Source organism: Protopterus annectens, chromosome 2.part2 (genome assembly GCF_019279795.1).
Source record: "Protopterus annectens isolate FY-2018-M chromosome 2.part2, PAN1.0, whole genome shotgun sequence".
NCBI classification, from domain to species: Eukaryota; Metazoa; Chordata; order Ceratodontiformes; family Protopteridae; genus Protopterus; species Protopterus annectens.
Genome location: NC_056730.1, coordinates 1,116,042,104 through 1,116,061,307, shown reverse-complemented (window position 1 = coordinate 1,116,061,307; position 19,204 = coordinate 1,116,042,104). Strand labels below are relative to the sequence as shown.

The following is a 19,204-nucleotide window of genomic DNA, read 5'->3' as shown; positions in this document are numbered from 1 at the left end:
TTCCTGAAATTGTAGCTTATTAGCCATTTGGACAGTTTTTCCATCCCTCTCAACTTTCCAGTTTAAAAGCTTGTGTTTGCGCTTGTTTCCTGCGTTTCCTGTAACTAGACTAGTTCAGATACAGACGTGCTGTATCCAGGACTAATTGTAAGCTTCTGAGCAGTGCCAGAGTCTGCTCTTCAATTTTTTCCTTAGATCTACTAGATCTCTCCTCTCCTGCATGTATACTAGCTTATCAGTCTAGCACTTTACCATACTTCTTGCAATTATTGTAGCATGCAAAAGTGCTACCTGCATGAAACGTTCTACAAGGAAACAGATCAAGTACTTACTATCAATGCCCACCCCCCCAGGCATGTCTAATGGTCAGTCCCCAGTGCTTTTTCCTATTAACCTGGTGAACCTGGGCATCCTGAGGCAATGTAGCAACTGCCTCATATACACCGACAACCCTCTTCTCTTATCTTCCAACACTCAGACTTGCGAGAGATGCACTTATATATCCAAACTGGAAGCCACGCACTCCCTAGTCAAGACCGGAATAGTTGGTCAACAGGAGGTCAACATTTGCACCACACCACATGGAATACATAGCCCTCCAGAACACACACCAGCACTGCCTTTACATGAAAACACAAACCATACACACACCTTTACGGAGGCTGTCAATAAAAATCTACCCAAGCAGCAGAGGCCTCCAAGATAGAAATGCACTTGACCACCACAACACAACACTAATCACAAGACACATAACTCCCCTCAACCAAAACCCCTAAGGCAAAACAGCATGCCCAACACACTAGTCATAGGTGACTTGATAGTGAGGCATACTGATGTCCCACACAGGTTGAATAAGTAGAAAGCAACAGAGAGCTGCCTGTCAGGTGTCAAGATCTGCCACATAATGCATGCACTCAGGTCCTTCAACAACAGGTGCAAATATGACTCTGTCATTGTACATGTGGGTTTGAATGACCTGAGATGTACCTCCCTGGACTACATGAAAAGAGACATGGAGGAGCTCTCAGATTATGTAGCTCAGATGAGTATGACCCTAGCCCTGAGCAGCATCCTACCATCACCCAGAATTATACCACAGTACAAGCATAAAATGATTGATTTCAACAATTGGCTAAGTTTCTGGTTTCATTCTAAGAGTATCCAGTATCTGCTATGGATGACATGATTGACAGACCTTGATGCTTTGCCAGAGATGGCCTGCATTTGTCACCACTAGGCTTCCAGATACTGGCCAAGGCTCTTGCCACCCCTATAGTGCCTTTTTCAGGCTGTGTTCAAAAGACCAATTTACCACAGTAACAGCTACAAACAAATGCAATCTGAGGGTGATGCTGCTCAATGCTAGATGTCTAAATCTCAAAATGCACTCAGTCGAAGCACTCCTTAAAATGGAGAACATCGACATTTGTGCTGTAACAGAGACCTGGCTCAAGGCAGCAGGAAGCACCCCTGCACTACCAGGCTATAACTCATTCCACACCTTTCGGCCCCAGAACTAGGACCGAAGCTCCAAAGATGGTGGTGTTTCTATATTCATAAAGGATGTTCACACCTCCAGACTGGTAGCCCAATATAACGTATCAGAGATACTTTAGGTGCATCTAACACTGGGTAAGACAGCGATTCAGGTCGCAGCCTGCTATAGGTCCCCAACCATGTCCCATGACTTGCACTCCACATTCCCAAGTACCCTGGAGAATATTAGGGTCCAACCTAACACTCTCTTACTAGATGACTTCAACTACCCCTCCATTAACTGGGTAAACTACTCATGTACCAATTCACTTTCCCAATGTTTCCTGGAGTTCATTAATTCCAATGCCTTGGACCAGCTCGTTCTTACCCCCACTAGAGGTAGCAACATCCTTGACCTGGTCATTACTAGCATGGACGACCATTGCTCTACAGCAATAGTCAGCTCCTCCCTAGTTATATCCAACCACAAACTAATCACCTTGGAAATCCACATCCCCCCCCGCAAAGGTAACCACCATGAAAAACTTCTCCAAAGCTAACTTTGGGCTCCTGAAAACAGAGGCGGCTAATTTCACGACACCCATACAAATGGAGAATAGTTGCACGACCACATAATTATACACCATTGTACTGTACAAACACGTACACAAATGCATGGATCTCACCATACCCAATAGAACCAAGATGCTCTCCTCCAAAAAAAGGAAGCCAATCTGGTGGTCCTCTGCCATAAACAAACTCTACAACAGAAGGAGGAAACTGATGCGGAATAAGGTGAAGTCCCAAGACTGGAAAAACTCCCTTATCAGCCTCAACAAAAAGTTGAGACACCTCATCAAATCCTCTAAAGCTAGCTATGAAAACAGAATTGTAGCAGATAGTAAAGACAACCTCAAGGCCTTCTATAGTTATGTAAAGAATCTCCACAGTAACACCCAGATTTGCTCTGAGCTACTGCACAATGGTACCTCCTATACCGAACCAAAAGATATTGCCAAGTACCCAGTATTACTGCTGCACAGGTTAAAACAGCACTGTCCAAGGCCAAGAATACAGCTTCTATGGGAACTGACAATATCCCTGGTTGTGTTGTACATGAACTACAGAGCGAACTGGCACCTCGCCTGTGTGCCCTTTTCAGTCACAGCCTCACCTCAGGCTTTGTCCGTACTGAATGGCACACTGCTACAGTCATCCCTCTTCACAAAGGAGGAGAGGCTACAGATCCTGGGAACTATCGCCCCATTAGCCTGATGAGTATGATATGCAAAGCTATGGAATGCATCATCATGGACCTAATAAACAAGGACATAGGGAATCTCCAAACTCTGGATCCCACACAGTTTGGTTTTGTGAAGGGTAGATCATGCCTGCTCAACTTGGTTGACTTCTTTGAGTCAGTCCTTAGAGCTGTGGATGAAGGCAAGGTGGTTCATACAGCCTACCTTGATCTGGCCAAGGCTTTTGATACCATTCCCCACTCAGGAATCATAGAAAAACTCACTAAGCTAGGCATCAACCCCTATATCACTAGGTGGGTTGCAAACTGGCTCACAGATAGAACCCACAGTGTAAAAGTAGCTGACTCCAAGTCAGACTGCCGACTAGTCATGAGTGGATTCCCACAGAGTTTGGTCCTGGGCCCTCTTCTGTTTGGTATCTACTTCTCTGAAGTCCAGGTCAACATGAAGGACTCTGGCTGACAAAGTTTGCAGATCATTGCAAGTTTGGAGCTATTATTAACTCCCCAAGTGATGTTGACATCCTACAGAATGGCTTCACTGAGACCAACGACTGGTGTCAGAACCATGGCCTTAAGCTCAATGCCAAAAATAGTGTCATTATCTCCTTTGGGAAAAACTCGGATCCCATGAATTACCACTTTTATGGTAGTCCACTGAACACAGAAGGCATTATAAGAGATCTGGGAACAAAGGTTGACAGCAACCTCTCTTTTGATCAGCACATTGCCACAAAACTCTGATTGGTGGATGTTGAAGTAGTTACCATGCAACTTAAAATTCTTTGGAGAATATCACTAGTCACCCTATGAGAAGTGCATGCAGGAAAATACTCTATAGTCAATAGTTAATAAAGCTTATGGAGTGTAACATCAAGCATATATAGTAACTAGCAATAGGAGGACTTGCTACATGTTCAGAAAATAATTGGTTCAAAGATGGGCATACAAAATCAGCCAGACTGTTGTAATAATAATGATGGTAAAGTAATTTAAAACCAGGAAAAGGGATTTGTCATACTTGATTTCTCTACAGGGAAAATGTACAACTGATTGGTGAGGTCATAAAAGGACAGACTGTTTATCTGGTGTGGTATTTTGTGTGTAGACAGCATCCAGTAGCTGCCCTACTCATACCTTTCCTCATAACTCATCCCATCTATCCCGCACCCCTTGAAGTGATTTGTGGTCTTACTTTCTTGGATTCCCACTGTTAGCCTGGGCCACCCATCCATTACGCTTTCTAATAAATAGTATTTTACAATGTCTGCAATAGAGTTTGTGTATTGATTCTGAAAGTTATATCCTTTTCTTCTTCATCATAGCTTGTTTTTAAATATTCTTGTAGTATGAAAAGTTTTAACTTATCCAGTCGCTCCTTACATCATTGCCATCTAGTCCTCCCACCACTGTGACTATGCTTTTCTACACCCTCATGAACAGATTGATTTTCTTCACTCCGCATGCAGGCCAATAATCAAAACCTAGTTGCATGAGTTGCAGTACAGACACTGTAACATAGAGCTAGGTTAATGCACTGTGTAATGTGATCAAATTTACTAAGTACTCTGATATATTTTTCCCATTAGGGCATATGCAGAACTATATGTAGCCACACTGTACTGCTAGACCATTTTTGTAACCGCATAAAATGTAAGAAATTTATATTAAACTTTAATAAAATGTAAGAAGTTTATATTAAACTCTAATAGTACTCACTTTTGTGTCTGTGATCCATATTTCATTAGCATTAATGCAGTAAAATACCACAATGCCCAGGGTCTTGACATTTTTTCTGCAGTAACTTTAGCTACATACTATATAAATGCAATTTTTCTAGAAACTACAACTTATACCTGTATTTGTAAATTTATAAACTTGAGTACACAAGCGGTTCTCCTTCATTTCTCTAAATGTTGGATGTTTCCACCTTATAGTATGCAATCATTGTGTTGTCGCCTTATTAAAAACAAGGCGAGGACCTACAACAGAATCATTAAACACATCCTAGGAATGGCAACTATATCAATTACAGTAGATCAAAATAGCTACATTGTTTCACTTTGCTTCATATTGGTCAGAGGAAATTTAATCATAGCCCTTGATGTCTTTTATATATATAGTTTTGTTTTGAACTGTATAGGTAGGGACACTGGTTTACAATTCTTAAAAAAAAAGAAAAAAGAAATTCCAATTTCATGAAATAAAATTTAGAAATTATACATGTGATCTTTAAATGCAATTTGGGTCTTTACAGTAATTTCATTGTAATTTTACTTAGGTCAACCACAAAAGGTCGACGACGCAAATGTCAGTGTTAGCATACATGTGCCAAGAAAGAACTTCAGTGCATGCAAATTTAAAACAACAGTAACAAAAAAGCAAATAACATTGTCTTTGCAGGGAGGGCAAGCCCATGCCCCCCCCCAAATTACATATACTAACTCCACGATTGAACAATCCCTGGGGAAAAGCAGTATACCCCTACTCAAGGAGTGTCGATCTAGTGCACTTGTCGATCATCTGCATTAGTAGACCAAATGTAATAGATTAAGCAGCTGTTGACAAACTAGCATTTTGACCAAATGCCTGACTCCCATTGATATCTATCTATCCATCTATAATATGTATGCAAAATTAAAACAGATTCTGCATACAAAACAGCAAGCTGACAGCATTATAAATAGTAAATATGAGAAGAATTTCAGGTTGTAGTCAATGACTGTTCCTGTCTAAAATGCCAAATTCCATCAAAATTCCAGGTTTTTCTAATACTTAGTCTACATTTGGGATTTTCCTTGAAAAAATGGAAAAGTAGCGTCTCTTGTATAGGTCTTATTAAAACTGATTATGCACTAATATTCATCAGCACTAATGTACACTGGCTTATTCTATGCAGAACAAAAGAGATTGAGTGCCACATGGAATGTGCTTCTGAAAAGTATACAATTTAGTGGGTAGTAGCTACAAAAGAAATTTGGACCTTACATGACAAACCAGGTTATGAGTGCATGACATAGATGGAAAGTAAATGGTAGAATAAAGGAAGAGCAACACACCTCCCAACTTCTCAGCTTTCAAAATCATAGCAGGGTGCCTTTAAATATGATCAGCAAAGGGTCCAAAATCATAACACTTAAAATCTGTTTATGCATAACAAATGTGAGCTCAGGGTGGAGATTGTTGACATAATGCATAAATTTGCCCTCTTGGGGAGCATCACTAATAAAATTTAGGCTAGATTGTCATGTCTGCCTATTATTGATCCATTTTGATTCTGACAGCCAAGAAGTCTCTCTCTCTCTCTCTCTATGACTCTGCAATTGAATCTATGAAAAAGAAAAAAATCAGACATGTCTAGAGTCAAATCAGTGCAGCACAGCAGAAATATTAAAAGCTGAAGTCAAAGTACTCCAATAAATGTGGAACAATTGAGAAATATGAAGAGTAGCATGTGGGAGAGGCTGGGTACAAGGGAAAAATGGCAAAAGAATTCAGATAGATAGCACAGGCTTAAAAAATAGCAAAAGGGTGAAAGTGACTGGGAAGGAACAAAGAAGCATAAGAGGGGCTGTAGGAAAATACAGCAAAACAGGAATGCAGAAAGAAGAGAGAGTTTACTCAACAACTAATGTGGTCTAACATTTATTGGTGAAACATATAAAAACAGCATAGGCTGAATAGATGGCATCACAATGTCAGTATTAGCTAAGTTATAGGATACAAATAAAACCCAAACATTTCTGATATGTATCTGGGGTTTTTAGTCTGACAGTGTATTGCTAGACCAGAAGAACTATATCATAAATGGTTTTCCACTGTTATTACTGCACTAATGACAAATCAATGGGACATGTGGGAGAACACTGATGTGTCCTAATAAATTCACAGCGATACGGTGATGTATCCCATGATGTGTTCAAACTAAAAAGCTGTTATCAGAGTCGAATCAACTTCAGAACCTGCACAGGAGTATCAAAACTAATTCATCGTTGTTACTAAGATATAATGAGCAGTTTATCAAGCAGTCATTCAGTTTATCATATAGTAGAAATGACTAGACATAAAAACAGCTTAAAGATGAAACACACACACACACACACACACATACACACACACACACACACACACACACACACACACACACACACACACACACACACTGGGTCGAAAATAGCAGAATGAAGTTAGTTAGTTAATGAAAATGAGTATTTCATTGAAACTGCAAGGTTGCTAAGATCAAAAACAAATTAGAGATCTTGTCAAGTGCTCCAAAGCTAATTACAAAGCAAAAATAGCCTCCCTAGCTAAGGGATAATCACAAGGCATTTTTTTAACTATGTCTGAAATCTAAAATGGAATATCCAGCTATGCCCTGAACTGGTTGTGGATGGCACCAACTATACTCACCCAGAAGTAATAGTCAACCTGCTTGCTGACAGATTTTGAGCAAACTTCACTCCCCATCCCCGCCAGTCATCCCCCAATGTATATCTGACACCATTCCTCAGTTTATTATCTCAAGAGAGCAGGTCATTTCAGCGCTGTTGAAGGCCAAAACCATTGCATCAATGGGACCACACAACATCCAAGATTCCATTTTAAACAACCTAAAACATGACCTATCAGTCCCACTTGGATCCCTGTTTAACCACAGTCTGCAATCTGGCTATGTTCTTCTTTTTTTAAAACAAGAAGCATCAAACTGGCTATATTCTAGTGGAATGGAGGACATCAACAGCAATTTCTCTGAACAAAGGGGGACCATCAACCAACCCTAGGAATTATAAGCCCATAAGCTCGACTAGCCTCATCTGCAAGGCCATAAAAAGAATCATTATGGACCTTATTAACAAGGACATAGGTAACCTCCTAACTCTGGTCCCAACCCAAACCCAGCCCAGTTTGGATTCTTTAAAGGTAGATCCTGTTAAACATGTATGACTTCCTTGAGAAAGTCTTCAAGACCTTGGATGAGGGAAAGACAGTGTATATCACCTATTTTGACCTAGCCAAGCCATTTAAGAAATCCCCAAATCAGCTATTATAGAGAAACTCTCCCAGTTGGGAATTAATCCCTACAGTACCAGGTGGGTAGCCAACTGGCTCACTGACTGTTAAAGTGGGTGACTTCACCTCTAGCAAAAGACCAGTCACCAATGGTGTACCACAGGGTTCTGTGCTGGGTCCCTTACTGTTCAAAATTTATTTCTCAGAAGTCTAGGCAAACTTGGATGGCCTGTGTCTGACCAAGTATGCTGACGACTGTAAACTGGGAGGAACCATTGAGTCCCCCAATGATGTTAATATACTTCAGACAGAGTTAACGCAGATAAAATGATTGGTGCCAAAGCCACAAATTAAAGCTAAATGCAAAAAAATGCATTATTATTCCCTTGGGAAAGCCAACATCCCTACTAATTACATTACAGACAGCACCCCCTTTAATGTAGACCCAGTGGTACATGATCTGGGTGCTCAGGTTGATAGCAACCTGAACGTTGACCACCACATATCCACAGTGGTAAGGAAATCCTTCTATGTGGCACATCTCATAAGCAAAAGCATCACATCTAGATCTAAGGATGTAATAATTCCATTATAGTTGGCCCTAATCAGACCAATAATTGACTACAATGCCTCCTTTTGCATGTACCTCACCAGACACCTTCAACAATTGGAGAGACCAGAGAGGTTACTCATCAAGAAATTACAGGGTACACAAAACAAGTCTTACGCAGAAATACTGAAAGCCCTGTCACTGTACTCTTGTCTCCCACAGGTTGCTATGGGGTGACCTGTGCCTGGCTTACAGGGCAGTCTCTGACCAGGGCCTGATGGAAATGCTACATAGTCGTAAATCAAACTGCATGAGTGTCACTCACTCCAGGGATCTTAACATAGTCTCTGACATGAACACGTCGTGCTGGACAGACAGATATATCTCCCAAAGACTGCCACTTCTCTGGAACAAGCTCCCAATTCACGTGAAACAGAGCCCCTCCACGATTTTCTTCAAAAGCAACCTAGATCAATGGATGGGTGACTGCAAATTCACTCCTGGAGGGGTGCCTATGTCTGTCCAGGACAGAGGAAGTCATTATTAACTACCATAGACCCTTATCTATGCAAACTTCACTCACCCAACCACCGACAACTGGGGCAACCTGGGATAAATATAGCTAGTCTTGAAGGGCTCTAGGGCCATTAGCCTAGTAACCTTCTATGAAACTATGAACCTTAGAAGGACAGTTTGGTCTGTGTTGGCATTCTTTGCAATGCTCTGTAGTACTCCCTGTAGTACTCAGCCATGAATCTGCCAGTTTCCCCCTATGTAAATAATGGAACATTTTAAACATATAAACAGTATAATACATCAATCACTGGAGGCAGTTTAAAGCTCATTGATGAGACACCTGTTGGCCCTCTAATATAATGCATGAAATACATCTGCAGGTTTAACAATGAGTGCTGCTGGCTTTGGTACAGATTGGGAGGAATTGTTGGAGGTATGCAGGCTACTTTTCACCAGAAGATTTGCAGGATGGATGGTTGGCAGTAGGAGGTACGGTGAAACCATAACATTGGTGTTAGGGTCATACTGCAAAATAGGGGAATCAGCAGTAATGGTCTGAGTGTAAAAAGGAATGTATTATAATTAAATAGCAGCAAAAGTGAACAACATTTGGGGGAAGGGGGTGTCCTCCCAGCAGGGTTCAGAGTTATCAACAAGCTGCCTCAGTAGAATGCTCTGGTGCTCTGTCCTCTTTTTGCTTTGGGGATGTATGATTATATCCACCTCCCAGATACACATATCTATAATATAATATTGTATATATGTATATAATATAATATTGTGCATATGTGTGTGTGTGAATATGTATGTATGTATGTATGTATATATATATATATATATATATATATTATATATATATATATATATATATATATATATATATATATATATGAAGCTACTTAGAAAAATAGCCATGTCACAGACTGTCGATGCCAAATCCATAAAGTGTAAATAATGAGACAATGACAGCACAATAATCTCAGGATGCTAAAGCTGTCCAAGAGAACTGGATGGCCTCACCAAAATGGTACACAGAATAATCTCCGTAACTCTTATACTCTGTTACAACCTGTGTATCTTTGTGGTGGACAGAGTGAAAAACAGTTGGGATCTACTTTGGAGACCATGGATCTTTAATAAATATACTCTTGGATCTGTGTAGCAGCTGTCTAGTGTCAAGGAGTAGGCTGCATGATTGTGCACTTTGTGGTGTTGATCCACAATCTTTGTCTTGCTGCTTGTTCACTCTGTGGTACTGATCCACAGTCTTTGTCCCATGGAAAGGCTGCTGACCAGCACAGACAAACTGAAGAGCAGCTGACACATTAAACATGAGCAGTTCCATAACCAGAGATGCAAAAACCAAAAAGCAAAAAAAAAAAAAAAAAGATCTTATTGCCAAACTAAAACTACTTCATTGTGAACAGATTCAGAAAACTTGCTAGTTTATGATGCTTACCTGTCTATACAGGTGGTGCATCAAACTTGGAATAAGCCACACTACCACCTGCTACATCACGACAAACTGTTCCAACCAGAAATCAGAAACAGAAAATGTCTACCACTTGCCACGAATACCATTAGCTAGTTGTTGAATGTTTGGTACATCTGATCCTTATGGTATTATTGGTCCACTTATGAATCTGTCTGATTATTTAGTGTAAATGAGGCACACAATACACATTTTAATCATTCTTTCAACTTCAGTAGTACACAAAGAATTGTAACACATTCAAAGGGAGCATGTGGACTTTTAATTTTAAATATACACTTTTTGAGAATAAAATATTTTAATTTTGCCATTCATAAAACTATATGTGTGTACATACTAGTAAATAAATTATATAATTTGTTTTTTAGATGTAGTGAATATTCACTTACGATCCAGACATTTATGTACAACACATAAGACTGCAGTACAGCTACCATATATAGTAAGTAGCCTTTTCATCTCAAATACACTGAAACTTTTTATTTCACAAGCAACAATAGTTTGCAGATAACCATATCAATGGTGTATGAAATCATGTAAAACTTGAAATGACAGAACACATTAACCATTTTGAAAATACTCTGGAGGAAAAGGAATGTAGAAAGAAAATAGTTTGGATTTTTATTTACGCATTATTTGTGCACATTTAAATTAATCTAAAGCTGAATAAGACATCCTACTTTAAATGCACTGTCAGTACACACACAGATGCATTTCTGAGACTGTATAAGGGGAAAAATGACAGTAGCTTGCAGTTCAGAACTGATTGGCAATCGCTCACGTACACAAAAGCTGGAATGTGCAGCACATCTGTAACTCGACAGGCCTCTGTAAGTGACATGGAAGTGTGACACTGTTATATGAATCACGGACTGTGAAGGGTCTTAGTGGCCGAGCTCTTTACGCACTGTGACACCACCAGCATTCTTTCCATAGCACTGTAAACACTGGAGCACCAAAAAGTGTTCTGTGTTCCATTTTGGTTCACATTAATCTAACGTTATGCTTCTAATGGCTGTGTCCAATTACTAAAAGGAAGAAAAAAAGATACAAAATAAAGAAGTATTAATTTTCTTGCAAATGTCTTTAAGCCACAAGTAAAGGAAATTCAATAATTAAAAAAAAGTTACGTGTATACACATTACAAATATTATTGCATATATCAAGATGTTGACATTGTACAATATTCCATGTACATTAAGCACTTGGATAAGGTTTCACTTAGAAGCTTGATCATCATTAAAAAAATGGTACACTTTGCATTAATGCCAGCCTGTGCTATACAAATAGGCCCACAACTATGAGCCATAATCATAGACTGCATATGTGAGGAAGGGAAGGAGTTAAATGGCCACAGGAAAAAAACTGTATAAACACTAGTTCAGTGACCTCAGCCATACAGGTGAAGGAACAGGTATGCAAACTAAGAAAACTAATCAATACTAAAATAAATCAAAAATGCACACAACAGGTAGGAAGTCAGGGCTGTGTGTGTGTGCGTGTGTGCGTGTGTGCGTGTGTGCGTGTATGTGTGTGTGTGCGTGTGTGTGTGTGTGTGTGTGTGTGTGTGTGTGTGTGTGTGTGTGTATGAGTAAGTATATGTGTGCACTTTTGCACTGTGCTGATTACTACCTTTCTCATATCACTGTAGATGGTTTGATGGTAAATTCATGGTATTAGAATGGGGCATCAGAAAAAGTACAGTTGTGTACACTTACCATAAATGTAGATGTTTGAGTGTATTCACTGTTGCAGTCATCACACTTGGGTTATCTGCCTGCAGGTAGCCCTCAGTCTGCCCGAATACCAGAGACTTAGTATTTCTGTGTCAGTTGCTGTTGCTCCAGGACTGACATGAGGTCGTCAGGGGTATAAAAACAGGCAGCTGACACCATTACATCAGTTTTTCTTGCCCCAAATGTCAGGAGCCCCCCAAATAGGGAGCTAAGTTATGGTGGAAAAAACACCACCAGTAAAAAGTAAATACCAGTAGCCCTCTAAAGGGTGAGTAATAGAGACAGAGAAGGAGAGAGAGAGAGAGAGAGAGTGAGAAAGAGACAAGGGGGCTGGAGGGTGGGAAACCAGGACTGCAACAGTGAATACACTCGAACATCTATATTTATGGTAAGTATACACAATTGTACTATGTTCATGTTTCACTGTTGCAGTCATCACACTTGGGTTGATTCCCAAAGCTGAAGAATGGGTGGAGGCAGTCAAGAAGAGTGGGGGCTGAGTAGTATGCCCTGCAGGACTGCTGTTGCAAAACCCGCCCTGGATTTGGAAAAGATAGGCAGGTGGTAATGCTTGGTGAAGGTGTGAACAGAACTCCAGGTAGCAGCTTCCATAATGTCCCTGGTAGGGACTCCCCTGAGGAATGCTGTAGAGGTAGAAGTTGCCCTAGTGGAATGCATTCTGAACTCCTGAGGGATTAGTTTCCCATGGTGTTTGTAACAGAAATGGACACAGTGTGCTATCTATTTGGAAATTGTTTGTTTAGATATGGCCTTGCCCTCTGTCCCTGGTGCAAAACTGACTAGTAACTGGTCAGATTTCCTGAAGGGCTTAGTCCTATCAAGGTAGAATCTAAGCTGTCTGTGCATGTCTAAAGAGTGCAGGATCATTTCCCCTTTATTTTGAGGATTAGGGAAGAAGGTTGGCAAATGGACAGATTGGTTGAGAGCTAAACTGGACACCACTTTAGGCATAAAAGTAGGGTAAGTCCTGAGGGAGACCCTGTCAGCATGAAAAATAATGAAGGGTTCCACAGCCATAAGTGCTTGTAGCTCAGACTCTCTTCTAGCTGAAGTGATGGCCAGAAGCAAGGCTGTTTTCCAAGAGAGGATTTTTAACTCTGCTGGAGCTGCAGGCTCAAAGAGGGGTAGTGTGAGCTTTTCCAGTACAAAGTTAAGGTCCCAAGCAGGGGTGGGGGCTCTCCTTGGTGGCCTTAAGTTGTTGGCCCCTCTCAGGAACTGTTTGATGAGAGGGCAAGAGAAGAGAGGTGGCTCAGTGGTGTAATGAGCAGAGATGGCAGATGCATGGATCTTAATGGAAGAGAAGGATAGGCCTCTGTGGAGTAGATCTGCTGGGTAATCCAGGATTAGAGGTAAGGAGGGCAATGCTGTGTCCGCTCCTTTAGACTGAGTCCAGGAACAATACCTTTTCCACTTTTCAGCATAGGATTTCCTTGTACTGAGTCTTCTGCCTTCAAGAATGACATCCAGCACCTGCTTGCTTAGGCTGGTCACTGGGGGAGAATTCAAGGGATAAGCTAGGCTGCAAGTATCAGGGTTTGCAGTTGCAGATGCAAGATCTGTCCCTCCTGTTGTGTGAGGAGGGTTGGGATCTGGGGTAGGTGCCATGGTGGTACAGGTGACAGGCTGCACAGTAGTGGGTACCAGTGCTGGTGTGACCAGTCTGGGGCAATCAGGATTGCCCTTGGTCTGTCCTGTCTTATCTTGAAAGAGGCAGAGGGGGAAAAGCATAGATTGAGAGGTTTACCCACTGGACGGATAGGGCATCCACTTACCAGGCCCTGCTGTGAGGTGTCCTGGTGCAGAATTTGCTGATCTGGTAATTGTAGGGGGAGGCAAAAAAGGTCCACTTCCAGGGTCCCCCATTTCTGGGTTAAAAGGCTGAAAGTGCTGGGGGTCTAATTGCCACTCGTGTGAGTCTAGCAGATTTCTGCTTAAGCCTCTGCCAGAGAGTTTTGTTTGCCTGGCAGGAATTGAGCTTGCAGATGAATATGCATGTCCAAGGCCATGTTCCACAGGGTCATGGCTAGCTTGCAAAGTGGGTTCCTCCCTGCTTGTTGATGCACCACATAACTGTGGTGTTGTCTGTTTTAGCACAGGTCCTGGTGAGAGTAGGGATCTGGAAGCTGTCAGAGTGTGCTGAACAGCTAGCATCTTTTTTTTGGTTGATGTGCAGATGAATTTGACTTGGGCTCCAGTGGCCCTGAATACACTTGTCATCCAGATGTGCCCCCAGGCATAGTCTGATGCATCTGTGGTTAGGGTCTGGGTGGCTTGGGGTTGTGTAAAGGGGAGTCGCTTGTTGTGGTTGCATGCTACTGCCCACCAAAGAAACTCTGTCCTTAGACATGGTATGATAGGTATGATGGTTTCCAGGTCCTGAGAATGTTGGCACCAAAGACTTTTTAAGTACCATTGAAGTTTCCTGATATGCAGTGTGGCATATGGAATTAATAGAATGCAAGAGGCCATAAACCCTAGAGCCCGCAGGAATTTCCTTGCGGATATCTGGGTTCTGGTGGCAATTTGAGTGAAGTCGCCTGTTAGGCTTGTTTTACTGGAGTAAGGAATGCCATCTGGGATGCTGTGTCCAAGCTTGCTCCCAGGAATACAATCTTTTGACTGGGGACTAGTTTTGATTTCTTTTCATTGATAGTGTACCTCAGGGAGGTTAGAAGGTTCTTTACAAATGTCAGGTGCTGCAACAGCTTTTCCTGACTGTCTGCCTGAATCAGGCAATCATCCAAGTAAGGGTATATTTGAATCTTTCTGCAATAGGCAATGGCTGGAGCCATGCATTTTTTGAAGTCTCTGGGAGCAGTGGATAAGCCAAAGGGAAGTGCAGAGAACTGATAATGCATGGATCCTGCCCTGAAACGTAGATATTTCCTGCATGAGTCCCTGATAGGCATGTGCAGATAGGCTTCTTTTAGGTCTAAGGTGGCTAACCAGGCATCTTTGGACAGCAGAGGAAAACGTTGCTGAAGAGTAAGCATTTTGAATTTTGGTACTGCCAGGAAGGTGTTTAGAATGGAAAGATCTAGGATTGGATGCCAAGTGCCCTCTTTTCTGGGTACCAGGAAAAGTCTGGAATAAAACCCTTGACCTATCTGTTCTGCAGAAACAGGTTGAATTGCCCTTATGGAGAGCAGGGATTGAACTTGGTTTTGTGCCTCTGCCCACTGGTTTGGAGGAAGGTCTGGGAACCCTTTTGGGGTTGGCAGTGTGTGGAAGTAAAATTTGTATCCCTGGGATACAATGTTGAGGACCCATCGGTCTTTGGTGATGGAGGTCCAGCTTTTTGCATGGTGGGCAAGTTTTCCTCCTAGGGGCACGAGCAATCGGGCAGATATGAGGAGTGCAGTTGAGAAGTCATTGTGAATTCTTTCCATAAGGAGGTGGCTTAGCGCTCCCTGTTTTATAAGTGGAGGTACTCCATTGCTTAGATCTCTGCATACCCTGAGACTGTAGTCTGGGTGGTCTGTTTCCCCTGGGTCTAGTTTGAGATGGCCTTGAGGGGGCTGGAAAGGACCAATGTTTTGAGAGGCAATGCCTACTGAATCTTGGAGGCTGCACCTGCAAAAAATCTTTGACTGCCTGCATAGACTTAGCTTTTTCATCCATCTTTTTTATAACCTCTTCTGCTTTGTTGCCAAACAAATTGTCCTTATTCAAAGGAGCATCTAGTAATTTTGATTTGACATGGTCTGGCAAGGTCTGTTCCTTAAGCCAAGCATGCCTTCTCAGTAGGGAACCAGTAACTGCTGACCTGCAAGATGCTTCTAGGGCATCAAACTCACATTGCAAGGTATGCTTGCTGACCTGGCTTGCAGAATGCATAAGCTCCTGTAATTCTTTATTTTCTGCACAGTCTGTAAAGGTAGATCATTTTTGCTTAATAAGTTCATAATATGTTGCTGGTATTTCAGCATGAGAAACTGACAATTCAATGCCCTAATGGCGAGAGCTGCAGAGATGTATACTTTTTTACCCCGTCTAAAGCTCGGGAATCCCTGTCCAAAGGGATGGGATTCTTAGTTGTAGTTGCTTTTATTCCTTTAGGCCCTTGGGAAATGACCTCTGGGTCAGCAGTAGGATTTCTGAAAATAAATACGTGGGAGTCAGGGACTCTGTAGTACCTGTCTGGTTTCCTTGGAGCAGGGGGTAAAGTATCAGGAGTTAGACTGGATTCTATAAAGACATCATCCACAACATCCAGAACAGGAGGGATTGCTAAGGGTCTGTGCTGTGGTAAATCTAAAGATTCCCTGAGTCTCTTTTTGGACTAAGGATAGTCCTGGCATTCCCAATGGAAATGCTCTCTTAAAGTATGAAGGGTTTCACCAAAAGAAAAATCCTCTGGAGAGAACGCAGAGGGAATGGATTCCTCTGCATCTAACTCCTCATAAGCAGATAAAGGCATGTCTTCATATTCAGAAACCTCAGAGTCATTGGACTCTTGGTCAGTTAAAGCTGCTGGGGACAGGTCTCTTTTTCTCTTAGCAGGGGAAAGCTGCCTTCCCCTAATCAGCATGATCATGTCTTCTGCCATTTTAAGCATTTGAGATTGTGGCAAGGAAGCAGGTGCTTGAGTTTGGATCGTCATTTTTTTAGGCGTAGCTCATACTCTTGGTATAAGAAACTCAGTAGTTTTAGACAGAACTGAAAACGTGAAAGAAGTGGTTGGTTTGTATCAAATATCGGTAATGCGAAGAACTTCCTTGGAAGCTGTTGCCTGCACAGCGGCTCCGGACCCACCCAAGGTAGAGACATCCGCAGGTTCCATAGTCAAGTAAAAGTCTTGTGGCATACCAGACTCCGAACGGGTCTCAGTAGCAGCCTGCAAATCCATCGAAGCAGGCATCTGGGGCTGCGAAAGGGACTCACTAAGTACTGGTGAACTGGCAACTAGCTTAACGGAAGCATCGTCGGCAGTTTTGGACCTGTGCGGTCTGTCTCTGTCTTTATCCTTACTTTTTTGGAAGATCGGTTGTCGGATGGCTTACTGAAGCCATTTCGGAATACGGAGATCAAGAGCAAAAGTATTTAGTGACAATAAGGGCCCAATGACAAACAGTTAGGGTATTGAACAAAGCACAGAACTGACAGTGAGGTATGTCGTGGTCTGGGCCTAAAAAGGTGACGCAGTAAGAATGGAAATCTCAGTGTGGTATTTGCTATCCACAGGCGAGACAATTATTAACTTTTTCTGACATCGGTTAGAGCAAGAAAAAATTATCCCCAATGGGGTACTTAGCTTTAGAAGACTTCAGGATGATTCAATTCGGAAAAAAAAACTCAGATAGCGGCCGACCGGCACTCTTGCGAACTGCTTTTGCTTCGGGCTCCTTGGCAAGAAAGACTGATGTAATGGCATTGGCTGCCTGTTTTTAAACCCCTGACGACCTGATGTCAGTCCTGAAGCGACAGCAACTGACGCAGAAATACCAAGTCACTGGTATACGGGCCAACTGAGGGCTACCTGCAGGTAAATAACCCAAGTGTGATGACTGCAACAGTGAAACACGAAGAACATCAACCTGACCAGACCATGCACTATTTATGAAGGTTAATGGAGTACTGTCTGGTTACAACAGGATAACCTACAGGGCAGCAGTCATGTACAATGTAGTGGTGGTGCTACATTTGTCAGTACAGCAATTCCCACTTCCCCTTTATTATTATGCACAATAAACAGTGCTGAGCAACATATCACAGCTGTTGCCACCCCCCCCCCCCCAAAAAAAAATTCTGCTGCACAGTAAGAAAATCACTACTGGCAAAGATTTGCCCTATAGGGCAAGCAAACCTGCTACCTCAAACCACCCTAACCCACCCCCACACAGTGATACTGGTGATCTAGTACCAATGTGGGCTTGCACAGCATTAGGGATCTATATCAGAACATCAAAGTATTAAAACTTCAAATGTTCTGATATCGAACACTATTCAGTGAATGCTAAGAATAGTGAAGCTGCAGAACAGCGAATTCTTTCCTCGGGAAAGAATTTGGTTGGCCGTTTCTGTGGCTTCGCTATTCTTAGCGCTGTGGTGGAAAGTTATGGGTTGGGTTCAGATAAGTGTGCGATTCTTTGTACATTAGGGTTAGGGCGGGTTAAGTGAGTTAGGGTACCCTAACTATCTTACATCACTGTGCTGTGTAGTGCTGTTAGGTTATCAGAACTCACTTCTGCTCTGAACACAGGAGTGCCTAATATGCGTTGGTATGAAAGGCATTCCTGTATGGCATTCATTAAAACAGGAGTGAAATTGCACGGCACTGGGGACTACTCCAGGTGCTACTCCAGACACAGTCTGCAAGATGCATTTATTTACCTGTGTACCATTTCATGATAACCATGTGCAGAAACTATCTTTAAGTAGAAATGTCTGGAAGAAACACTGTCCTCCAGTAATGGAAGGAAAGGAAGACTAAGTAAAAATGGTACCAGAAAAAAAAAATCTTACAAATCAACCGAACTGTATATTATGACTTAGATGATGAAAACCCTGTGGTATTTTACTATGGTGTCATCGATGGATTTCAAAAAATTTGGAAAGACAAAATCAGTATGTTTCTGAAGTTCAGTACCTAGTATTCAGATTTGTTTCATCTTCCACCAAAACTATACCTTACTATGGCTTGATTGGGTATAGACTGAGAGATTTAGGAGGAGTTGTTATTTTCTTAAGAGGAGAAACAAACAGACGAACCACCAGTAAAACCAGTGAACTTTAAAGACAAATATATGTAGAAAAGAAAAATCACTGGAACCAAGGCAGGTAGGGCACACAACACTCAATTTAATATACAGTAATAAAAACACGCTGAGGCTGGTTCTGTTATCCAACCATGGTCTGAAACGATGGGCATCATTGGTGGAGTGATAGTAAATTTATGGAGCTTTCGTATACTATAAATTACTGGTACCCTAGGGTTTTTTACTATCAAATATTCTAGTAACTCTTTCTTACCTTGTTTTAAATACACAAGTCATGTAAACTTTTTAACACATGGATCAAATAACAAAAGGCAGGAAAAATAGAAGAAGCTTTAAATGGATATTCAGATGAGGTGATAAAACTGCAAAAATCAGAGGCTGAAATGAAGAAAGGGCTGGCTGAGTATGAGGCTGGCCAAGAAG

General features: G+C 41.7%; 1 protein-coding gene across 13 annotated transcripts in view; it reads right to left on the bottom strand.

The window, feature by feature from the left end:
* Positions 1-10,544: 10,544 nt before the first annotated feature.
* Positions 10,545-19,204, bottom strand: part of PIP5K1B (phosphatidylinositol-4-phosphate 5-kinase type 1 beta) — a 1,685,295-nt gene continuing 1,676,635 nt past the window's right edge. For all 13 annotated transcript variants that reach the window (XM_044064337.1, XM_044064336.1, XM_044064340.1 and 10 more), the window contains one exon: positions 10,545-11,333. In XM_044064337.1, the coding sequence (XP_043920272.1) occupies positions 11,331-11,333 (3 nt within the window). In that variant the 3' untranslated portion in view covers positions 10,545-11,330. The remainder of the gene's footprint in view (positions 11,334-19,204) is intronic.